The sequence below is a fragment of the Canis lupus genome, chromosome 38 (genome assembly GCF_048164855.1).
Source record: "Canis lupus baileyi chromosome 38, mCanLup2.hap1, whole genome shotgun sequence".
Taxonomy (NCBI): Eukaryota; Metazoa; Chordata; class Mammalia; order Carnivora; family Canidae; genus Canis; species Canis lupus.
This window is the reverse complement of record NC_132875.1, coordinates 17,385,517-17,410,599: the sequence shown is the minus strand read 5'-3', so window position 1 is coordinate 17,410,599 and position 25,083 is coordinate 17,385,517. Positions and strand designations below refer to the sequence as shown.

Here is a 25,083-nt window from a genome sequence, read left to right as displayed (position 1 = left end):
GTATGTAGCTATTTCTGCCTAAGTACACCTTTAAGGTGGCACTGAATACTTCACAATCAGTTTGTATTATGGCCTCCTTTAAAGAATTTGCAAATGTACAGGGAATATTCCATTTGCATGTGCTTAAATGTTTATTTTTCATGACACAGGGGAGACAAAATTTTGTCTATCAAATGAATACTTTGTGGAAACATAGAGCAAACCAGACCATTTTTCCTCCATTTTTAAATGTTGAAATAATCTCCAAATTGAAGAGACCAATAAATAAATAAATAAATAAATAAATAAATAAATAAATCTGCAAATAAAATGGAAACATAGAAGGTCTGTTGAATCTTTTTAGCTTCTCATATTGACAATAAATTATTCAGACTTACTCATATTTATATATAGAAACAATTTTAGAAACATCTGAAAATGTATTTTGAAAATTTCTTTGAGTTCCATAGACAAGTTTCAGTACTGAATGAGTGAATAGATACTTAACTCCCCAATTTGAGTAGATAATGTTGCAGTAATTTTTTATTTCGTGGGCCAGTTACTGCTATGCAGTTCATTATATAAGATTTATCCATCCATTTACCTATTTTATTCTGCCTTGTTCTTTATATTCTTATAAATTGAAGAAAACTGTCCTTTGCACCCTCAGGGTTCTTTCTATGCATATGCCTATATGATGCCATTGAATTGAACGAAGTGATATATTTTGACAAAGTTTGATCCATGATATGAATACATATTATATATATATAATTCATATATATATAAGTATATATAAGTATATATATATGCAAGTATATATACTTCAATTTTCTTTTTAATTCATCTGAAGGCTATAGCAGTTTAGATAATCACCACATTATTATGTGGCAGATCCTGATTAAAAGAACATAGCTGAATACACTAAAGGGAGGGTTGTGTTTTGGTTCAGAATTTCTCTTTTTACAGAAGTAAGGTTTTGAATAATGTAAATGGCATTTAAAATCATGTATATGGTGCTAAACAGGCTCCCACTCAGCAACATAAAGATATATATTTCTTGAATTCATAATGTCATGAGAATATCCACTTATGATTTAAGAGTATATTACATCTCTATTAAGTCCCTTGTCCCAGTAGGAGATTTCTAAGTACCTGATAAAATGAATAATTCTAAACAAATGACTTAAAAACTCAAGCTTCACATATAAAAAAAAGTATCCTTCTGCTAGAGTAAAGAAAAAATGTTTTCTAAACCTTAGAAAAAAGCTTACATTGTTTTTGGATATTTAAAACATTCTAACTTTGAATATAGTGATTAAGAGTTGATCTCTTCTGTCACTTGTTTTCTCCCAAATTAGTACCTGATTATTAGTTCATCATTTACCTTCTTTACAAGAAGGGGAGCCATTTCTTATGATTTCCAACCTGTTTGCTATTTACCAGTTTCTTATAAATCTCTGACTTTAGAAATCGAGGAAAAGAATCCTTGGCCATAAGACTATAGATTAACTTCTGAGCCTCATCAAAACATTTGAGAGTTGGTTCTGCAATATTCTTTGAGATGAGGTCCCTGGTACTGAAGTCAATGTTGATCTGTGGAAATAAGTTTGCATATCATTACATTAGTTTAATCAAGGAATACTTGGCTTATACAGTTGGTATATATATATATATAGTTTGAATTTTTTTTTCAAAACACAAAGTTAATCCAATGCAAAACAGCAGAAAAGTCGTGCATTTTTTTTTTCTGGAATGTAGAACACATGTTTGGTTTAATTATTTTTCCTTTTTTTCAAAATATATTTTATTTATTTATTCATGAGAGACACACTGAGAGAGGCAGAAACATGGGCAGAGGTAAAAGCAGGCTCCCGGTGGGGAGCCTGATATGGACTTAATCCCAGGACCCCAGGAACACGACCTGAGGTGAAGGCAGACACTCAACCACTGAGCCACCCAGTGACCTTTTCTTATTTTTAATGGAGAGGACAGTAAAAAAATGGTCTTTTGAGGAAGAAGCCAACAGCAAACTAAAGCATGCTGTATTCAAAGAGACTGACCAAAGACTAAAATCTAACTTGGGTGACTCAGTTGGTTAAGAGTCTGCCTTTGGCTCAGGTCATGATCTCAGAGCCTTGGGATGGAGCCCTGCATTGGGCTCCCTGCTCAAAGGGGAGCCTGCTTCTCCCTCTCCCTCTGCCTCTACCCCTACTGGTGTTCTCTCTCTCTCTCTCTCTCTCTCATACTCCCTCCCTCTCTCAAATAAATAAATAAAATCTTTTAAAAATAATTATTTTTTCTAGGTTGAGACAGCATTGACAGAGAACAGAGGTAAAGCCTTATTTTGAGATTATAAAAAAATGGCAAAGTGAAAAATCAAGCAAAATACTTCATCATTCTAAATTTATTTTCCCACAAATCTTTTTTTTTCTAGTACTTTAACTCTAATACCTATAATATACTTTCCATAGGCAGAACAATAACTAAAATTTAGTAGGTTGGCTTCTATCAACACATTCCCATTTTCCACACTTCCCCTTCTTGTTTCCCAGACAACATTGCTTTTCATTCTAATTTATGTTTCCTTTTGTTTGCCAAAATAAACCAAATAACATCCCCGTCTTCACTGACTCCCATGCCTTCCACAGAATAGACCTATATGTGTATGCATGTGTGCGTGTGCATATCTCTGTCCCTACACCACTACCATATGTGAGTATCCTCTGTAAGGGCTAACACAGATCTATTACATTGGAATACACCATTCATCTACAAATTTGTAAAATGCCCCAAACCTTGTGAAGATACTTGTCCAACGCTATACATATTCCAGGATATATTCTGCTAAGCAGAAAATTTCGCATCCAAGTCGTCTAATTTAAATTGAAAATATTCATGAAGTGCAAAAGAAATTTGAATCTTAGAATTAAAAACTCAAGAAAGGCAGGTGCTATATCTGTCGTATTCATCCATCTATTTTTTGGCACTTAACAGAATATCTACCACATAATAGGCAATCAATAAATATTTGTTGAATAGAATTAACATGTCTCTTGGCAAAATAGGGAGATTGTAAAAATGCCATAATTTGGGGGTCTGGTAAAAGAAAGACTATAAATGGCAATTTGTGCCTATTGAATTGAGGTTAAAAGAGGCGGACAGACCTATAATCAAACCTTCCCTCAGCTACTTACTTGCTATTCATATGAGTGAAGCAAGTTCTATAATTTATTTTAATCTTTGATTCCATGGTATAAAAAGGAATAATAATAGCATCAATCTTAAAGTGTAAAGTGTTTCAAGTACTAAATGAGATAAGTAATATCAAAATATTTTAATATTATTATTCCAGGAAGAAGAGAAGAAGAAAAAAAAACTTTTAATTTGAAAAGAATCAGAAAAAGAACACTATTTGTTCACAGATGTTTTTCCTAGGGATTTCAGCTACTGAGTAATCCCACATCTGCAATTTTATTCCCCTGATCATCCTCCTACATCCTCCATTAAAGTTTCAGGTCAAATGCTACAACTCCTGAAGGCCTTGAAATGTAGAATCAATTTTTCCTTCCTTCCTGTAGGAATATGGTGGAGGGCAGTGGAAAGACTTTGGGATAATTTTCTAATCTGTGCTCTAACAGTATCTTGGTGACCTTGGTTGAATATTTTACTATTTCTGAGGAATACTTCCTCATTGTTAAGTATTTCTTGACTGAGTTTTTATAATAATTAAAATAAAATGATCCATATATTCATTGATTCCACAAATGTTTATGAGTATCTATTACGTACCAAATGCTTTCTATACTTGAGAAATGATAACTGGCAACTAAATAAATAGTATTATTTTAGAAATAAAGTTGAAGGATGAGAAGAAGCTAGTCCTCTAAGAGTCTGGGGGAGAAAACGTTTCTAGCAGAAAAATAACAAATTCAAAGTCCCTGATGTGACAAAGAATTTAGGTTCTGAAAAGCCACTATGCCTGGATGGCTAGAGCATAGGATGTGAGAAAGAAAGTTCCTGTAATGAGATTTGCCTACGAGTTTTACAGGGCTTACGTGCAGTGTAGGGAGTTCTTATTTTTCTCCTAAAAGCAACAGGAAGACACTGAAGGGATCTGAGGAGGGAAGTTCATGATGACATGTTTGAAACCCAATCCATTGCCTGCCTCATAGTGGGTGGCGATCAAGCTCCTGCAGTGTTTTTTAAACATCTAGGGTAGTCTGTTTCATAAATCCTATATTGTGTTGTGAGGATATGAGAATAAATGTTGCCTATTTCTTCCTTTAACTGTTGTGTAATGGTATCATCTACAATTTGCTTAACTATGTATTCCCTGTAATAGTAAGTATAGCAATTTTTCTCATTTATCCATTGATGGGGCAGAGGTTTCACTGATAGCAGGGCTGGTATGTGCCTGGTACATAGTGTTGGCTTATTATTATTTTATTTTATTTATTTTTAAAAGATTTTATTTATTTATTCATGAGAGACACAGAGAGAGAGACAGAGACATAGGCAGAGGGAGAAGCAGGCTCCCTATGGGGAGCTTGATGTAGGACTCGATCCCAGGACCCCGGGGTTACAACCTGAGACAAAGACATATGCTCAGCCACTGAGCCAACCAGGTGCATCAAGATTTTATTTATTTGAGATAAAGCGAGAGTGAGAACAAGAGCAAGAGAGAGAATGAGGAGGGGGGACAGAGGGAAAGGGAAAAGTAGGCTCTCCACTGAGCAGAGAGCCTGACTCGGGCTGGATCCCAGGACCCTAGGATCATGACCTGAGCTGAATGCAGACTCTTAACCGACTGAGCCACCTAGGTAACCCAGCTTATTATTTTAATCAGAAATGAATACGTGCAATAACTCCCTATTTCCTAATTAAAAAAATATAAAGCCTTGATTTTGACATTCATGGCCTTTACAACATAATCCTAACTTACACATTTTTTTTTCTCCTCTATGTGTGCCCTGTATTTTTACCAAGCTAGACACTTTCCCTCAAATTCCTTGTATTTTCCCCACCTATCAACATTTTTTAGTCTGTCTGAAAGTCACTTCTTTTACCAGGTCATTCACAGGTTTTTATGTCCATGAGGCTATATTCAAGTAATATCTACCCTGTGAAGTTTATGTGTGGATTGTTTTCCTTTTAGACCCGTCCAAGAATTTTGTGTTACTTAGACTATATTTACATTTTGTCCATCCTTCTCTATGCCTTGCACCATGTAAGGACTCAATAAATATACACTGCATAAGTAAAGTGAAAAAAAAGTTTCTATATTATTAAAAATCATGTTTACATTTTAAAGAGAACTATCCCATTTCAACTTAATACTGGTAAACTAATATTTATTAAAATAGATGAAACTTGTATTTCTGATTTATCCCTCTCATTTTTCTAACTTGTCTGTTTTCCTACCAAGGAACTGCCAGCATCAGCTATGATAGCTGAGTGATGAGCAGATATACTAATCCCAGGAGATAATTAGTAGTCTTATGAGGCTGTGTCTTGGCAATTCAGCTTAATGTCAGTGACAAAACATCACACCCACATGTTTGTATAAATGTCATTATTTTTCTCCAAGTTCTTCAAGCTTGAAACATAGGAATCATCTCTGACACCTCTTTTTTCTTTGATCTCTTTCTCTATTTTTCCCTCATTTGCCTTATTATTTTGTAATTTCACAATGGCCCTTTTCATTTTCACTCTTCTTTCTCCCTTTAGCCTTTTATAATGGAATCTCTTTACCAAATTCTGAAATTTGCCTCTAGTCTGATACCTCTTCTTAACAATATCTTTCCCTTCTGAATATGTGAAATCATAACTATATCAATTTCACCAAAATATCACTAACAGTATATGAATATTCAGCTGAAAATCCATTATTTTTTATAACATAAACTGTAAATATCTTACCTTGGCATTTGAGCTTCCTCATACTCAGACTTCAATGTGTCGTTTCAAAATCATCTACTTTCCTTAGCAGTATCTATAAAACTAGTCTACACTCTGTTCCCAAAGCAAATCTGGTACCTACAGCTTGTTTATGCTGTTTTCACCATCTAAAATCCCTTTCGCCCCCACAATTTTATTCTGTACAGATTCTCCTTATCCTCTATGATTTAGCTTAAGTTGAATATCCTCTGAGAAGCCTTCCTTGGCCACAGAAGGAAAGCCACTATAAATTCTTTGTCATTATATATTATTTTGATTTATAAATCTTAATAAATTTGATTCCTTACTTAAACAAATTTAGATACAAAGGCTTCTTTTAGTATTAATTATTCAGTCTGATTATCAGAGAAAGATTTGTCACTACAAAGGAAATTCAATAGTTCATGACATGAAATTAACTTGTTTTTAATGTATTAGTTGTCTTTTCCCCTATCTCTTTTGCTAATTCCCTTTTTCTCTGCATGCCCCTCAAAATATGAGCAAAGCAGCTATGCATTCTCTCAGTTCTATCCCAAGACTCTCCCTAGATTTTTTTCCTTGGTTACTCTATCTTTTTTCCTGGCAAAATATTTGAACACTGGCATTATCTCTAAAATAAGCATAATGATATTTAAGCATGATTATTTTGACTGTCAATAATGCTATTATTTATTAAACTATTAGTACTGATATACTATCTTTCTATGGCTACTTTATGTCACCTATGCACAATTATATGATATGCAATATTATTATCCCTATTTTTCTGTGAAAAACATTAATATGTATCTGAGAAAGTAGGTTTTCATTTATAGCCATTCCTAGAATTTATTTATTTGAAATATCGTATTGAGTAGGTGCTTAGAGATTGTGTGAGGGATCTGAAGATACAAAGGTAATTAAAGTGAAAAGTCAATCAAGAAGACAGATTTTGAGAAAGCAATCCAGAGGAAAAAATATGCTTTCTGAAGGAAATGAGATTTTAAGAAGGCTTTCAAAGTATTGTCACAAATATAGATAGATTGAGGAAGGAATTTACACAGGGGCAGGTAAGCTGACAGAAGCCCAGTGGTTTATGAGAGGAGGAAAGGCAAGAACCTGGAAAGGAGTGAAGGTACCAGATCACGTGACACCTTGTAGATTTTTTGGTAAGGAATTTTTACTTAACCTGAGAGCAATGGGAAGAATTTTAGTAAGGGCATGATGTAAACACATGTTTGAAAAAAAAACATATCACTGGTTTCCATGTGGTGTAATAGCTGGGTGTGGATAAAAGGAAGAAAAATGAGAAAATCTTACCAGAAGTTCAGGTGGGCAGTGATGATGAATGTGGCTGTGTAATGTCACAGGGATTGGTGGGAAGTGTGTAGATTTTAAAGATATCTAGAAAGTATACCGGATGGATCTTGTGATTGAATAGTGTGCTGGGATGAGGGACAAAAACTTTACAAATGGCTGGATTTTAGCAATATTCTGAAGAATGAGATGACAGAAAGTGTTGCTGGAATGGACATAGGGAATCAGTTGGAAGAGAATCAAGGATGACTACCAGTTATTTATCTAGAGCAAATTAAGAAAGAGTTGCCATTAAGTGAGATGGGGAGACTCAGGTAGAAGAAAGTTTTGAACAGAATTATCAGTGCTCAGATTTGAATTTGTTAAGTTTGAGCAGCTCTTTTAAAAATATGGGACCTTGGGCACCTGGGTGGTTCAGTTGGTTATGCATTTGCCTTTGGCTCAGGTTATGTTTCCCTGCTCAGTGGGGACTCTGCTTCTCTTCCTTGCCCCTGGACCCCAGATGATGCTCTCTCTCCCTCTCATTAAATAAATAAGTAAAATCTTTGAAAAAAAAAATATATGGGACCAGAGGAAATCATTAGGAGAATGAATGTAAGCAAAAATTAAATGAGGATTGCTTTCCCTCATTAATAGTGTCTGTTGGGTTATGAATCAAATAGCAGAAGAAATTGCTAAAGAGCAGTCAGTAAGGAAGGAAGAAATCAAATACTAGAAGTCAATTGAAGATAGTATTTCAATTAAGAGAGAGTAATCTATTTTGTTAAATACCCCCTGAGAAGCCAATTTGGGTGAGGTGTGAGAATTAGGCTATCAAAAGTGCCTTGTCTTCTCAAATCCCTTAAAATTTCAGTAACTGGAAAAAAGTGAAGATGTTAGGCTAGATAGATAGATAAATTTCTCTAAAAGAATCAGTGCTGGAGGCATGTCTTAAGCTGCACCCTCAACTTTGCCTTCATCTCAGCTGTGATTTTTGATTGAGTTCTACCGGAAGACATGTGTAAATTCCTATCTCAAAAAGTAAGACAGGAGATGTTGAGTGAGGAGTAGATCAAAGGTAAGATCCCATCAGGAGGTGACCTGAAGCTGCAGCCTCTCCAGTTGTATGGTATTGAGGCATTCTGAACCGCTTGGGAGTTACAGGGAAGCTTAGACTTTGCTGCTCAAAATCTTAGGTTCAGAGCCTGGGCTGGACAGTGTATCAGCTAAGGAAATAAACAGTTATATTACTTGCTAATATGATAGTTACTTGCATTTTGTTTGTGTGGATACACTTTAGTTTCAAGGACTCTGAGAAATAGAATATTTCCTTTGCTTATTTTTTTCAAAAGATTATGAATTATCTTAGATATCTGAGCCCACTGTGCTGTCAATCTCAGAAAAGAATTGTGATTCTTACCGAATGACAGTAGAGATGTCATCACAACCATTTAGAGGCTTTTAAATTCTGTCAATTTTGAAAAGGCCTTGACACAGGTGACATTGACAGCAATCCATTACATTAAAATGTCTGCCTTCTGAATGATGTTTGAGGTAGTTGTTTAAAAACAATTTTATTCTAAAGATCCAGAATATTTTAATACTCATGTGATTTTGTTAACTATAAAGTGTGCCAGGCAAATTCCCCTTTACTACGCCAGCAGTTTTAAATCTTCTTGGTTTTCAACAAATTACTCTATCAGAAAGAATACATTTTAAAATGTACTAGTTGGCTTTCCTGTGACCCTCCACTCTGCTTTCTATATTCTTTACATAATTTGAATGAAAAGTTTTCAATTGTGTTTTCACATTCAAATTAGATAGCCTTTTCCTCATTTAGAATGGATAGTGTGGCAAGAGACTGCCATCACGCACAGGGTGTGTGCACGCGTATGTAAAACATCTGACTAAAATGGAGCAAGCAGCATCTTAGACCTCATTGTACAACAGAGCTTAACAATTAAAGCCCCCTATAATCATGTTTTTGGTTACATAATTCTATTTAATCTCCATGAACATCTCTTGTATTGCTTCATTTCTGGCATCATTAAAGGAAAACGAATATTCTGAAATATGTTCTTAAGGGTGGCTATTAAAACTGAGAATGGCAAAGTTTGTAACATCTAGATGGAATCCATGCCTGCAACAGGACTTTATCCTTTTGTTCTTAATGCTCTTAGAGACAGAAATGAGTGACACGAGTTGGGAAGTAGTGTTAACATCTCAAATAGGGCAAAAGAAACAGAAGAAATCATAACATATGCAATCACACAAATTGCTAAAAATAGATGTACATAATGTATATGGGTAATGTATATGGATTGCTAAAATAGATGTACATACTGTATATGGATTGCTAAAAATAGATGTACATAAGCAAAAACTATCTGGAGTAGCTGGGAGGGAGTCAGATTGACTGGTTGCATTCCCCAACCCAAACATGCTTATCCAAGATTAGTTTCAGTAGCACAGAGACACACAGAAGTTCAAAAAACAGCCGAGTGTCTTCTTTTTGAGTTGAAATACAGCAACCCATTTTTCAGAGGGCCAAAGTGATACTGCAAATTATTTAGAACAAATACTCCTGAAACTCTTTTCCCTCTTAATGCCATATTTGAATCTAAACTTCATGGTTTAAGAAGTTATACAAATTAACGAGAATATGAGAAGAGAAATAAAGCTTTTTGACAGAAAAGAAGATAGACTCCATGCACCAAGATAATTTTATGCTTTTGCCTTTAGCAAAACATCAATGTCCCCAGGCTATATTACAAACATTTAAAAATAAATAGTAGATCTAGAGAAAGGAATTTGAAACCTAAAAGCGTAGGCTGTAGACCTCTCTCCTCATGATCTTTTGTATCTTTATGACTGCAAGGCTCATTATTTTTTCTCTAGGGCTCAGTTCATTTTCACCTGTACAATGTGGATGATTGCAATACCTCCCTAAGATAGTGACCATGATGGTCAGATGACATAATCTACATAAGAGCATTGTGCACATGTTACGTATAGTTTTTCTAGATTCTCCTTTCTCTTCATTTACCTCTCTTCCTCCTACCCCTTTTCCTTCTCATGCTTCTCAATCTCTTCCTTTTTCTCTTCTCTCTTTTTCAGACCCTTTATTTTAAGATGAAATGAATAAGGAGGAGGAAATTATTGGGATCCAGGAGGTGCAGCTGCCTCACTTTACACTCTGAGGCATAGATTGCTAGGCTTTCTTCTCTACTGGACTAGCCTTCTAGGCACTGGCTGGTCCATTGTTTCACTTCCTCTTCCTTTTCTATCCTTCTCCCCCATTGTCTTCTTTTTCTTTATATTCCTATTTCTGGTCAAAGCTCACAAATTACTTCTTTTGAGGTACACCTTCTCATCCACTATAATTTTTTTTTTTATATTTTATTTATTTATGACAGATACAGAGAGAGAGAGGCAGAGACACAGGCAGAGGGAGAAGCAGGCTCCATGCACCAGGAGCCCGATGTGGGATTCGATCCCGGGTCTCCAGGATCACGCCCTGGGCCAAAGGCAGGCGCCAAACCGCTGCGCCACCCAGGGATCCCTCATCCACTATAATTGAATTTTCCTGTTGCATGCTACTGCATCACCTGTGTTTCCCTATCACGACTCTCATGAAAGTATATTGTAATTTTTTTAAAGATTTTATTTATTTATTCATGAGAGACACAGAGAGAGAGGCAGAAATATACATAGAGGAAGAAGTAGGCTCCCCGCAGGGAGCCGGATGCAGGACTCCATCCCAGGACCCTGGATCATGACCTGAGCCAAAGGCAGATGTTCAACCACTGAGCCACCCAGGTGTCCCTTGCAATTATTTTTTAACAAAAATAATAAAAAATATTTTTAACAAAAAACCTCAAAATGGTTAGCTTTATCTATTCAGAGTATCTGTCTTTTTCTTGTCTGCACCAGCACATTTCCTAGCATATGCCAGACACTTAGTGATCAGTGTATGAAAAGTTAGGAAATTAATAAATAAACAGACTCATTCTATTTGGAGATAATTCAAGAGTTGGGGGCCACTGTTGATAAAAAACAATTTGTGGGGCCAGATAAAAATATCAACATGTTGGGGAAGGGGCACTTCAAACTGCAAAGAAAAAAATTGAATATAAGATTAAGAATATAAAATCAGCATGACAGTAATATCAAGAAATCCTTCTAAGTGCCCATGTTTGTGAGCTTCTTTCTACCAATAATTCATATACCTAATTCCTTTCCTTGAGATTCTGGTTAAAGCTGACCTTATTTAAAATAAAGACCTTATGTCAACATCTTGTCTCACTACTCTTCAATCATTATATCCTTCTAGGTATAATGCAAAAAATTTCCTCTGTAACTTTTTTTTTTTTGCACTTAATCATTTATTGCTTTGGTATTTTTTCCTAGTTCCATAATTTTCATTTTTTACCCAAATAGCTTTAAAGTTTCTCTTGAGCCCAACCATAGTTTCAACCTATTTTATTTTCTTGCATTTCCTTATCGAGCTGCCTGGTTCACACAACATATTGCATTATATTTAAGTGTTTTTAAAATCTGTTCTCTTGACTAAACTGAGCTTCCCATCCATGGGGGTACTTTATCTTATAAGGAGGTGAATAGTAGGCACAGAATAAGCATTTACTGATGTGAAATAAAATACATCAATAAATAACATCATACTGCCTTAAAAATAAAAGTTAAAAAGAAGACATAGATATTTTAAAAAGTGTCCTGCACATACTCATTAAGATGCCTTCTCCTCTATGACTATAGTTTCTTTTTTATGAGTTATGGTGTCTTCACATTTAATAAATACATTTAAGAATTAAGTATTTCATACTAATATTCTTTGACTTTAAAAAACTGCCAATGTATTTGCTCCTGGATTGGTGATAATATGCAGTTGAATTTATATAATTTTAAACATTACATTGTTTTTGATTTGGAACATTTTCTACTCTCACAGAATGGCAATCAACATAAATATAAACATTTTTCTCTCTAATCACAGATTTTCCACCCTGACCAATTTCCTTTTCAATATAAAGAAATTACACAAATCTATATAAATTATATAAATATAACATGAATATTTAAAATCTGTTAGTGTTTTCACTAATATGAAAATCTTATTTGAAATATTTTGAACAGCTCCATTCTGTTGAAAAAGAGTAATATTCTTTTCTCAACATTTCCAAGTAATATGAAATTAGCGGCCCAAATGGAAGGGAGAATAACTAAAAGTTTAAGAATCTCTTTAACACCTACGGGTTCTTATTGTGTGCAAAGTAGAGGCACTTTAAAAAATACTGCTTGTCTAATAATTTTCTCATTTTCAAATCACTTAAAATACCAGCTTTGCTTTTTTTTTCTCCTCAGTATTTTCTTCTGAAACTAAGTATAATCCATTCAATGAGTAGCTCTTTTTATCTGAAACTAGTGATTTGCTAGCATGTTCTTCTAATGGTTATTTTCAGGTTGAAACTATAGCCCTTACAGTGACTTGTTTAAAAAAAAAAAAAAAAGAAAGGGATTACAATTTCTTAAAAGCTGTTCTGCATGATATAAACCATAGACACATATTCTCATTCATCATCCTCATGTGTCCTGTGTGGGTAATGTGTTTGGTTCACAGATGAATTAGTAGATGGGATACTGAGGCTCAGAGAGATAAAACAGTTTATTCCAAGATTATAGGATTTGAATTTAGGTCAAGATATCTCTAAACTTCCAATTTTCTACTATATTGCACTAGCTCTCTATTAGTGTAGAAACCAGAGAAAAGGTAATGCTGTAAGGAAAAGGGCATAAAGTCTAGTTACCATTATCATTTCTCATAGAGACCTAAAAGTTCAATTTTTGTTATTGTTCAGTGTGCTGTCTCTGCCTGTTAGAACAGGAAATTGAGAATCATTAGTAATGCCAATTTATAGACAAGGATTATTTGGTAAATTTAGTATAGTCTAATTGTAAATTGTCTACTTGCATCAATTAAAAATTAAGTTATGTTAGCAATTTTATAGATGAGGAAATAGACACAAGCAGTTGAGAAGAAAATAAATAGGAGTTAATAGACACCTGGATAACATGACTTTGCTATTGTTCTTTACTTTAGGATTTTTCTACCAGGAAAATTGGTTGTGATTTTGATTCTTTAAGAGTCACTTATACAACTATAATTGAATATGGAAAAATGGATAATATTCTTATATAAATCTCATTCTTGAATTAATCTTTTTACTTATGAAGATCGTGTTTTCCAGCTTCCAGACCAAAAAAATGATCTTGTCACGTTAAGATTGCCTAGTAGATAAACCTAGAATACTTCCTACCCTTTCTTTATCTTTACCGCTGCCTATGCAAAGTCATCCTCCACTTCTCATTAGCAATATCAAAATGTTTGTAATTTTCAGAAACACTAAGGAACTTTGTACCTCCATGTTATATCACTGTTTCTTTAGTCTGAAATATTTTTTCATTTGCTGTCTTGATATTACTTTTCTCATGACCTACATTTTCATGTGTGAATCACCCTGAAAATGTATCCCTTAACTCTCCACATGTAATCACTTTTCCAGTGTGCTAATAATGAACTTTAAATGTGGCTTTATTATTATATTGCTTATTGTGTATTTGACTGATTTGATTACATGTCAGTCTGTCCTTCTCTGTGACTTCAATGTGGGGACAGGCACTCAAAAAATCAGTTTAATGAGTCAACATACTCACAATTGTATTATATTTAACATACAGCTGATGGACTACAGAGAAATACTTTGATGACTAGTTGGTATATGGGAGCCAAATACCAATGAGTAATTTGGGTAGTGAAATTTAGTAATCTGCTGAACTGGAAACAACTAATGCTAAATAGTAGGAAAGATAGTGACTACTTCAAATGTATATCTATATATTTCTTTGTTTTCAGTAAATTTTGTCATATTTAATAATAATATTTTTAGATACTTCAAGGAGAAGATATAATCTATTAGTTGCAAAGCAGCCATAACTTAATTATATACTACTTAGTCAAATTAATTAGATGGACAAAGTATAAAAAGCCATAAAAATCTTATATCCTAAAATAATTGTGCTATTTATTTAAATTATTACCATATAAATTTATTTTGGAAGAAAAGATTAGGAAACTATACAAAACTATTTTGTCAAAATTGGTAATTTATTATATAAGATTGAATTCAACTATAATTAAAAGATAACATTTCTTATTAGAAGACTTCATGCAAAATGTTTGAGAATGTTATTCTAAACAATCACTATTAATTAGCTGAATTCATACAGAAGAAAAAAATCTGGCTTTCAAATCAATATCACAATAAATAGGATATCTTTAGAGCTGATTTCAAGGCCTTTTAGGGAATGACACATTAATCAACTTGACAAATCTCATATACTATATTTTCAATTTTCCAGAATTATTTATTGATTCTTAGATGGTGACTGGGAAATGAATGTTGAAATAGCTCCACAGCAGTTAAAATTCTTCACCCTACCTCCCCTGCCCCCATGAATTCCTTTGGTAGCTCATATGTCTGTAAAGTTATACTAGCCAATGTAGGCAGCAGTAATTAATGTCAATTAAAACTTGAACTATTGATACAGCCACTTAATGTTCTAATTTCACCTATTCTATTCTTTGTCCACATAAGTATAATAACCCTTCTCAAACTATAAATCCTTTTTTCTTAAATGTTTGATTTATTTATTCATGAGAGACACACAGAGAGAGGCAGAGACACAGGTAGAGGGAGAAGCAGGCTCCATGCAGGGAGCCTGACGTGGAACTCATTCCCAGGACCCCGGAATCACACCCTGAGCCAAAGGCAGACGCTCAACCACTGAGCCACCCAGGTTCCCTCAAACCATAAATCCTAATTTTAGATCAGAAAATATGATAACTTTCCCCTAAGAGCAAATTGATGTTTTTGTCTCTGCAGGAAAGATGACTTGTACTGGTAAGTTATGTTTGGTACTAGTAGTGCAATGTAGCTTTCTGTTTACTACTTATGCACTAAAATTCTTAGATTATCTGATATGTTCAGTGAGGAATTTAAATAATTTTAAACTACAAATTGCTTAAATTTTAAATATTAAAATGTGGAGATGATCAAGGTTTTGGTTCTGGAAAGGAAATCAAATATAAATGAGATGTTACACACACTGAATCCTTTTTTGAGGGATGGGTATTATCAGTCATCCCAGCTTTCTCTAAGGCCATTTCTACTTCCTGATCTTAAAGCAGCACAGGTGGATCATGATCACCAGAAACTTTGCCTCACACTTTTGGCTCATTTTTACCATCAAAGAAATAGAGGTAAGCAAACCCTTCTTTTGGAAAGTAAGACATTACATACCATAATGTGGACATCCAAAATATTAAAAATTAAGAATTCATGCTATTGGTTAGTAGTTGTATTTCCCCCCACATATTATTCTTAATTTTTACATAAATTATTCTATTCTAGAATTCTTATCCCATGTTGATCACCATGATTTGCAGAAGGATAAACGAAAGTGAACTTGCAATACTAGAACACATTTAAGTAACATTTCTATAGGGTTAACTTTAGAGTGAGTTAATTAAGATAATAGACACTATTTTCAAAAGTCTGTATGTTGTGCTAAGGAAAAAATTATGGTCATATCTGGCACATAGTAGGTGTTGTAACATATTTGCTAAATCAGTAAAAGATAGAATCATCTTAAGGCACTTCTGTTGGACTTTACAGACATTTTCTATTTGATTACATAGCAACAATTTGATTTCCTTTCAGATGGGTTTAGTGTCTTATAATTGGGAGCAGATTTGCTAGGAGATGAATATTCACTATCTTAGAATATTTTACTCACCTCTTTAGGGGCATCAGCTTCAATGAATTCAGAATAAATCATCTTGGCTTTAGAAGCAATTTTTTCTGCACTTTCTGTTTTTTTGAAGTCTTCACAGGCAAGCCAGAACTCAACGTTTTCTTCACTAAACTCTGATTTTAGAAATGTTCGAAAAGCATCCAAACCAGCTATAAAATATAAAAGAAAAACTATGGTATATCACGGGTACAATATACATAACCAACATGAATACATTGTATAATAATGAGCATTTACTGAGTATTCAGTGGCAAATATTTATCATCCATCTCTAAGTTATATATCTTTGTTTTTAAGTTTGGAAACCTTATTTTGGATCAATAATCATAAAAATAAAATATTCTTATCTCTATTTTCCAATTAGCTCCATTAACAAAGAAAACCTGTACTTTTTCTTTCCAGATCTGAAACACCTAGGAGCTAGGTTTAGAGGAAAGTGTTTGTTTTCTTTTTTTTCCCTTAAGATTTTATTTATCCATGAGAGACACAGAGAGATGCAGAGAAAGAGGCAGAGACACAGGCAGAGGGAAAAGCAGGCTCCATGCAGGGAGCCTGACATGGGACTCCATCCCTGGTCTCCAGGATAACGCCCTGGACTGAAAGTGGCGCTAAACCACTGAGCCACCCGGGCTGCCCCTAGAGGAAAGTTTTGATGGCAATTACTTCACAGGAAATCCATGGGCTTAGTTTTATACATAAACTCGATTCACTAAGCCCAAATCAAGTTAATGATGTTATACTAACTTTATAGTAAGGATATCTTTGTTGCTATGAGTTGGTGAGGAAACACAGGTTGATACTAGGGAGTTAGATTGTGTGGGTTTGGACTCAAAGCAAAGAAGGAATGACTGGCATTTGTTAAATTTGAGCAAATATATTGGCCAATTCTAATCTTTAAACCAAGAAAATAACCAACAAGATACTTGGGGAGAATGTTTCTCCCCTTTATGTGGTGATAGGCAATTTTAAGTCAATAAAGGGAATAAATGAGCTTTTCTCCAGTGTTGCCCTAAGCAAAATGTGCCCCATTTTCCCTCATAGTACCTGTCTAACTTAGCCTATGCATGGTGTTTCTCTCCTGCTCCCAGATATTCTCCTGAGCTTGCATTTCTCCAGAAACTTTAGACTACTTACCTGCAGGCTTGTTTACTTTGTCTCGATTTGCATGTGCTATTTCTTTTAAATTTCATAGCAGAGATAGTGCTTTGCAGGCTGTGATTCCCATAGGTCCTACTGCTCCCAATTATTTGACTTTCAGCCAAATTTACACAAGTATTATTCCCATTTGAGATTATGACTACCTGTTTAGACTATCCCTTTCTTTATTTTCCTCATCAAAATATGGCTTGCAATATTCTTCTTTAGTATACCAAGAGCTCATTTGGGAAGGTAATTCTGGCTAAATCAGTTTAGGGACGAGTAGGGTTAGGAGTGTGCTTCTAGTTAGATAGCAGGTTAGAAAGGTCATTATCACATTCCTGCAGTTGAATGGACTAAGGCAGTACCTTGAGTTCATATTATTTGGTTTCACAGTTTGCACCTTTCTGAGGTCAATATCTGTTTATCAGTGAGACAATGGATCTCTCTGAGAAGGAAAATACACATCAGCACTTTTGCCTCAGGAGAGATTTGCCTTCCAAAACATTGGTGGCTTTTCTCTTCCATCTGCCACGAGGGCCCCTTTGCATGTGCTCAAAACAGCTCTTCCCTGACTACATACTCAGAGATCTGAACCTTTTGGTTCCAAAGTAGGTACAAATAAGCTTCTGGAGAATAAGGGAAAGAGAAAATGAACTAGTAGAAAAGAAAACATGAGAGAAATTTATGGAAAAGGGGCCAAAGTCAGCTGTTTGCAGGTTGCTGCAGGTGAGAAATAAAGTGATTTTAGTGAGAGAAAATAGAAAAGGCTTCAGGGAGCAAGATTAAAGCATCAAAAACATTGGGAAATTAAAAATAGATTTAATAATTTTTTATTATTCAAAATAGAGTTGGAATAACAAGTCATTGCAAAAGGTTATCAGGTACCAATTAAAATTCTCAGTAGAAATATTGGAGAGTGTAGATGTCGTTAATATGTGAGCACTATAAAAAATTCAATTAACTGCACATTTATTGCATTTAAAAATACATCCAAGAAGCTTCTGTGACACAAATTTAGGTTATAAAAATCCTTTTAGTAACACTCAATTAAAATTTCCATGGGTTTTGTCTGAACAGTGATGAATTTGAGGGTTCAAAACAGAATTTACGCTAAAATCTATTTTATATAGAGGATAAAGTATACTTTAGTGATACTGAAAGAATGTTGTAGATTCCTATCTGGCAATATTTTATGTGTATCATTAAGGCATATGAGGCTTCCTCCCAATGAGGATTATCTAAATGCATCCATGAGAGATGGGAAGTAGGAGATCAAGAAATTTATTATTTTCTCACATCTTGCAATTTTAATGAAGGACTACTTGGAGATAATAATTATCAAATTCTTTCCCCCTCCTGTCACTTGGTTTGAGATACAATGGAACAGAGAAAACAGCTAAAATGAGCTAGTTATCTCTGTCTTGGACACACTATTTTATTGAACTACGCTTCTATTCTCTATATACAATTTGAATGATCAAAAGATTTCATGTGACTTTGGAATAATATGCTCCATGCAATTAAAATGATATTCTCTGAGGACAATCTCTACAGAATGGAATGGCTACTGGTTATGCTCAACGGGGCTGACAAGTGGAATGAGCACTAGGTATTGAAACCACCATGAGAGCCTATACACAGTATCTGCAAGACATATCCCCAAGTCGACTTAACAGATAATTTAGTAAGTCATTTAGCTGTATAGAGCATTAAAAGCATTTTCAAATTTTCAAGCTATTTTTCTGGTATTATAAAAAGCAAAAACCAAACAGCTGCTCAAATAAATATGTGACTTTTTATGTGGGGATGAAATAGAAAATCTCAGGAGGTTTGCAGATGAAAACATTTGCCTTTGGCCTGACATCTTCCTTGCCTCTGTTTGGTGGTGCTGTCCCCTAGAACTCCTCCACTCAAGCCAGCCAAGTCACCCCCTGCAGAGATACTTTCTCAAGGCTTTTAGTAAACCTGATTTGTCCTACTGGTTACATACTTAAGTAAAAAAGAAACACGCCATTTAAAACTTAAAAAAATGCAATTTCATATCTTTGATGACTTTAGTATGTCCTTAGCTGGATTCTAGGAATGATGTGGATTATTTTAATGTCTATACTTTAGGAATTAATTATTTAAGAATCATAAAATCAGAATAATTCTGTCTAATTCAATCTAATTTTGTATATGAATGAATAGCCATGAAGAATTCACCCAACTTTATTATGTAAACTTTTCTAATATCCTGATATTGACTTTACAAATTTAAAGTAGACATTCCATTTGATTAGTACCAACAATATTAAATATTAAACATTTTTAAATACATGTCTCTGTAGTGCCATTCCTTTTTCCCCCTGTATCAGATAAAACTCCTGTAAAACAGAATTATCTATAACAGAAACAGAAATTCCAAATGACTACTTTGATCAAATTCCAGGATATTTTATTTATTGAAAATAAAAATACCTTCATGAGCCACTATTAAATATAAATACACATCAGCACATGTACATATTAATACATTAAATATGTTTTTGTTTTTGCTAAAAATGAGAATGTCAGTTGAAATAGTTTAAAAAACTGTTTTTTTAGCTCCTAAGACATGACAAAACAAGTGATTTACTTAAATTTTAAACTTTTCAATAGTTTGTTTCTTTCAACTTGTAACAAGAATAGTCATCATAGATACATCAAATGATAATGAATCTAAGAAAATGACAAATTTCTTATTTCCTGTTTGGGATTTTCTTTTTGTATTAATGTTTGGAGTTTATATAATCATGTCTTTTTTTAGGCCCAACCTAATTCCATTTGGATTTGAGACCCATACAAATTTGTGTGACTGTTGGGAATCTCATGCTTCAAAACATGACCAAACTCATGTTCTATAATGACTACAACTTTTAGAATTTAATGATTTACTATTAATCATTACATTTTTAAACTTAGTTGGGTCTTACCTTGGTTGGTTAAAAGTGTGTCCATATTTTCAGACCATGCCATTGTGTCTGTTGTTGGTGACCTGTAGAAACAACATCTACCCTTGACAATAGCATTGTGATCTTTTTCTTCTATAACCTATAGTAATATTTGAGTTATGTGTATTTGTTTAAAGAGCTTTGCATCATTAATCAAACCGCAAAAGGTCAACAAAAATTGTATAATGTTTTCTACACTGGACAGCAATAGCTATATAGAATGGTATATAGTTTGACATCAGCAAATTACTTATTAATCTAGCTTATAATGTTATTAATATTTGCAAATTCTTACCTTCCAATAAAGGCATAAGGGAAATATTGCTCATGGTTCTACGAAGCATAGTGAATTTCTTCTTCTCAACTACATTTTTTTAAGATTTTATTTATTTATTCATGAGAGACAGAGAGGGAGGCAGAGACATAGGCAGAGGGAGAAGCAGGCTTCTCACAGAGAACCCAATGTGGAACTCAATCCTGGAACCCTGGGATCATGCCCTTAGCCAAAGGCAGATGCTCAACTGCTGAGCCACCCAGGTGTCCCACAACTATAAATATTTTGATTGTTAATTTATGTGGCATTCCTCTGATCTATTCCTGAAAAGTTATCATGATAACAATAGTGACTTAGAAAATAATTCATTTTCTAAGTTTTCATGGTATATAAAATTATACATGTCATAATTAGATATCTCAAAAAAGCTTAAAAATTTTCAATTAAGAATTTCTAACATGTGATGATCTTAAAAGTGTTTATTTATAGTATTTTGAGAAATCTTTACCCCACTCTGAGACAGCCTTTATTTCTCCTCAGACTGGTATGCTTCCAGTTCTGGGATGATTTATTTAAATATAAGAATCTGTCAGGACAGAGTAATATCTTTTCCAAAGCAGTCAAAAAATTTATAGACTTAAGTCTTCTGAAGAAGGTATACTTTTGGGGATGTGATGTAGAAATAGTAAATCAGGTTTAAGATATAAACTTTCTGAGATGCAAATATATCATGCATTATTCCCCTTAATAAACTAAGATTCTGATGAGATAAGCTCCTATCCATAGAAAGCATCTGCTACATAGAAAAAAAAATTAGATTATGTATCTGTGAAGTGCAAATGACTTACATGTGGAAAGGGATGAGCTAATTGAAAATTTTTATTAAAATGATTGATGAGAAAATAGAAAGCATCTCATATTTAGTCACTTTTATAAAATTTTACCTTTGCATATCAGGGTGACTGATAAATGCACTGCATTTAAATGTACTACATGAAGCGATTGCTATGCTTTTACCTTGTATTACTTCTTGTAATTTGCTGCTGTTTTTATTATTTGTGTTGGGATTGATTGTGCTCCCCTCTGCTGTTGCAGATCTGGTTGTATTTTCAGATAATAGTTGTCCTTATAGAGGGTACAGAGAGGGGGCTCTCTGACTGGGAATTCATTTTACTCTCTTCCATTACTTATATTTCCTGTCTGAAGCTTTCTTCCCTGGTGGTGGACAGCTGACTTCCCTTTCTCTCTTGACTTACTAAATCTTAGGGATGTAAGATTTTCTGGGAAACCATTTTGAAATAGTGTTTTCTCGTTCAGATGGACATAAAAATAATTTAAAATGCACATGTTTAAAAATATCTGTATTTGAAGATTGGTTTCTGGTGGTTAACAGAGTATTCATATTACAAACCATTTAGTATAAGTGAAATATATGTTACTGAACAGAGCAGTGAGGAGTTTTGAGCCCAAGCCTGGCCACACAGTATACCCATTTTGAATGAGAAAAAGCCACCAAAAAAAAAAAAAAAACCCACACAGAAAACCAAACATAAACAAAATCACTGAGAAACAATCTAGGTGAAAAGCATTCAGGGATGAATATACACTTCCCCATTGTATAGGCTATCTGATGATAGGAATAAATATTATTTTCTACTACCAAGAGTAGTTATGTCTGGTCCAAAAATGTTTGTTGAACATATAAACAGATAATGAATGAATGGCAAGATCCCAAATAGTGGCAGGTATTAAAACTTTCAATGGAAGCAGTGCAATGGCTTTCAAGATGCTGGCAGGTGACAGTGATAAGGTTATTGAAGGTTAGAGCTAAATTACATTAGCTTCAAAGGGTGTGATTAATGGTGGAGGGAAGAGGAGACATGATGTGAAAGCATCAAGGGGAAGCATGGACCTCACTCTCATCTCTGAGGGATGAGAAATTGGAGGAAATGGACAACATCCACTCTAGAAGGCATTAGAGCAAGCAAGTCTTGTCATTTGGGAAGAGCCAAAATTTGCTCACGCCCCAAAAGATAAAGGAATATTCAGTGAAGTCCTTATTAGATGTAAAGGAGTCTTTTAGGAATGGAAGTATTTAAATAAATAGTAGCTATTCTTGGTACCTTTATTGATGTGGAAAACAGTAAAAACAAAGTCTGGGAAATGGTGTAAAATCAAGGAAAAAATTTTAGTGTTTTGAGTTAGAGAGATATACTAGAATATTGTTTTCTATAGATAGAGAATATTATAGGTAATAGAATTAGAGATACTTGGATATTCTAGCATTATTTATGGCCCACCAAATGCTTCATTATTATAAAAGGAAAATCTACCCTTCGGCTCTCTGAAGGAATACCTCTGCTGGTGTGTGATAAATTCTGGAATGCTCTCAGCTCACTATTTTCTAACCAATTTCAAGTTTCATTTGAAAGGTTTCATATCAACTACCTGATATGAGGGAGAGTTGGTGGCAATGCAGAATTCACTTTTCTGAAGCTAGGTAAGATGCAACTATTTTAAAGAATAATGTTCTTAATTTGTTGTTTAAATTTTTATATTCTGGGTTGATTTTATATTTATAATTCTGTGGAAGAGTAAACTGTTGTTATATATGAATAAACTGAAAGAATATTTTTACTAGCATCAAAAGGTACAACAATGTATTGAATGTTCACAATCTATACCATACTGTTAGGGATGTCATATACTTTGCCTTATTTAATTTTGCAAATGACAGTCTGTTTTAATCCTACTGTTACCAGTGAATAAGGAGCCTCAGAGATGCTAATAATTGGTGCAATATCTTGCATATACTAATGGGCAGTTGGAATTCAAACACAGGTGTGTCTCCTTATAACCCAAATTATTCTTACAATTCTTCCTAGAATGAGTCAATATACATAAGCACTAGCGTACTTTGCTCACGTTCTGGAACATTTATAATGAATACTTTGAAAATGCCTTTTCTGTAATAGTTTATTGCTTTTCACATAAACATTTCCTGTAAATAATAGCTGGATTGCAGTAATTGAGTATTTGATAGAAAGTCTTAAGATAGATTCTTAAATCTTGTACATTGTCAAATGAAAATAGGACACTTCTTATGTTAGATTTGAGTGAGAAATGTATCTTGTGTTTTAAAAAATGTACCTACAGGGCTGCCCGGGTGGCTCAGCAGTTTAGCGCCGCCTTCAAGGCAGGGTGTGATCCTGGAGACCTGGGATCGAGTCCCACGTCTGGCTCCCTGAGTGGAGCCTGCTTCTGCCTTTGCCTGTGTCTTTGCCTCTCTCTCTCTCTCTCTGTGTCTCTCGTGAATAAATAAATAAAATCTTAAAAAAAATACAATAAAATAAAAAATGTAACTACATAAATGTTAAACTATTGAATTCAAATTGGGGGAGAAAAGAAGGTGGTCAATTTAAAAATGTACTGACTTGGTTAAATTTTACGTGGTATGTGTTATCTTAAATAAATCGATAATGTGGCACTCTGTTATCTCTTTCTCTCTCTTTTTCTTTTTCTTTTAGTTGTAACTAACAGAGCTTTTGTCTGATTCTTCTCATTTGGGAGTGTATGTGCATTTCCTGTATAATTGTGATGCATAATCAGAGTAACTTTTCATATGTGTATGATTTGCCATGAAAATTCACTGTGTATCTGGAGCCAAAATTGCACTTAGTGTTTCATGGGGTTTTGGCTAATTTCCTTTCTGTTTCCTTCATTAAGCACGTGCCATCAAGGCCAGCAGTCCCCATATTATGTGTCCGGAGAAGAGCCAGGCCAGATGGGAACTGCGTGAAAACTACCAGTTATCTTGCTAATTGTGCCAGCTAGAACCAGTTGTATTGCATTAAAAAATGTGGAATCCAACAACTTAGCGGTTCACACTCAATTAGCAGTGTGCTGGAGAATGGGAAATTCAAGCAAGGAGTCCATGTGCTCCAGGAAGTGACAGCTGCTTCCTTACCCAGCATTTAATATGTGTTTTCAAATTTCTTAATAAGTATTACAATAATGAATAACTTTTGCAAGGATCATTGATATCTTTTGTCTCAAACTTTAACATTTAATAATTTTGAAGTTTCACATAAAAAAAGAGCTCACTGTTTCTTCTCCCTTGTATAACCTTTCTTTAGAATTAACTGCAAAAGCAAGTCATGAATTGTTGACATATTTTAGAAAAGAAGAAGAAATCAATAGAGAAAGGGGAAAAATAAATCAGAAAGACAACAATTAGCATATTTATCTTAAATGAAGGAAACAAAACATCGAGACTAATGAAGGCTCAAGTGTTTCATTTGTACATCTTCTGAGATAAAAATAGCTTTAAATAGCAACTCACTTCACTGGCATTTTTCGTTCCACTGTCTGACTGTCACAGATGATGCCGAATTTCTTTTTCTGACTGATCTTCAAGCTGAAGGTAATGTGACAGCAGGAACATTACAATTAGTATGCAAATACCTATCCCCTGGGTTACAAATTGGCATTCTTTAAATCATGCTATGCTCAGCTTTTTTTATTTTGTTGTTAACTTCACTGGTCAAAACACTTAAACTTCTAAGTAACAAATAACTCTCTGAATAAATGTGACATTTCTCTGAGTCTGTG

The 25,083-nt window shown here is 34.1% G+C and overlaps 1 protein-coding gene across 1 annotated transcript; it reads right to left on the bottom strand.

Moving 5' to 3' along the window:
* Positions 1-1,371: 1,371 nt before the first annotated feature.
* Positions 1,372-24,825, bottom strand: RGS21 (regulator of G protein signaling 21). Its single transcript, XM_072814564.1, has 4 exons — positions 24,815-24,825; positions 20,181-20,257; positions 16,069-16,235; positions 1,372-1,575 (listed from the first exon to the last, which is right to left on the bottom strand). The coding sequence occupies exons 1-4, from the start codon at positions 24,823-24,825 to the stop codon at positions 1,372-1,374; spliced, it is 459 nt and encodes a 152-aa protein (XP_072670665.1).
* Positions 24,826-25,083: the final 258 nt, after the last annotated feature.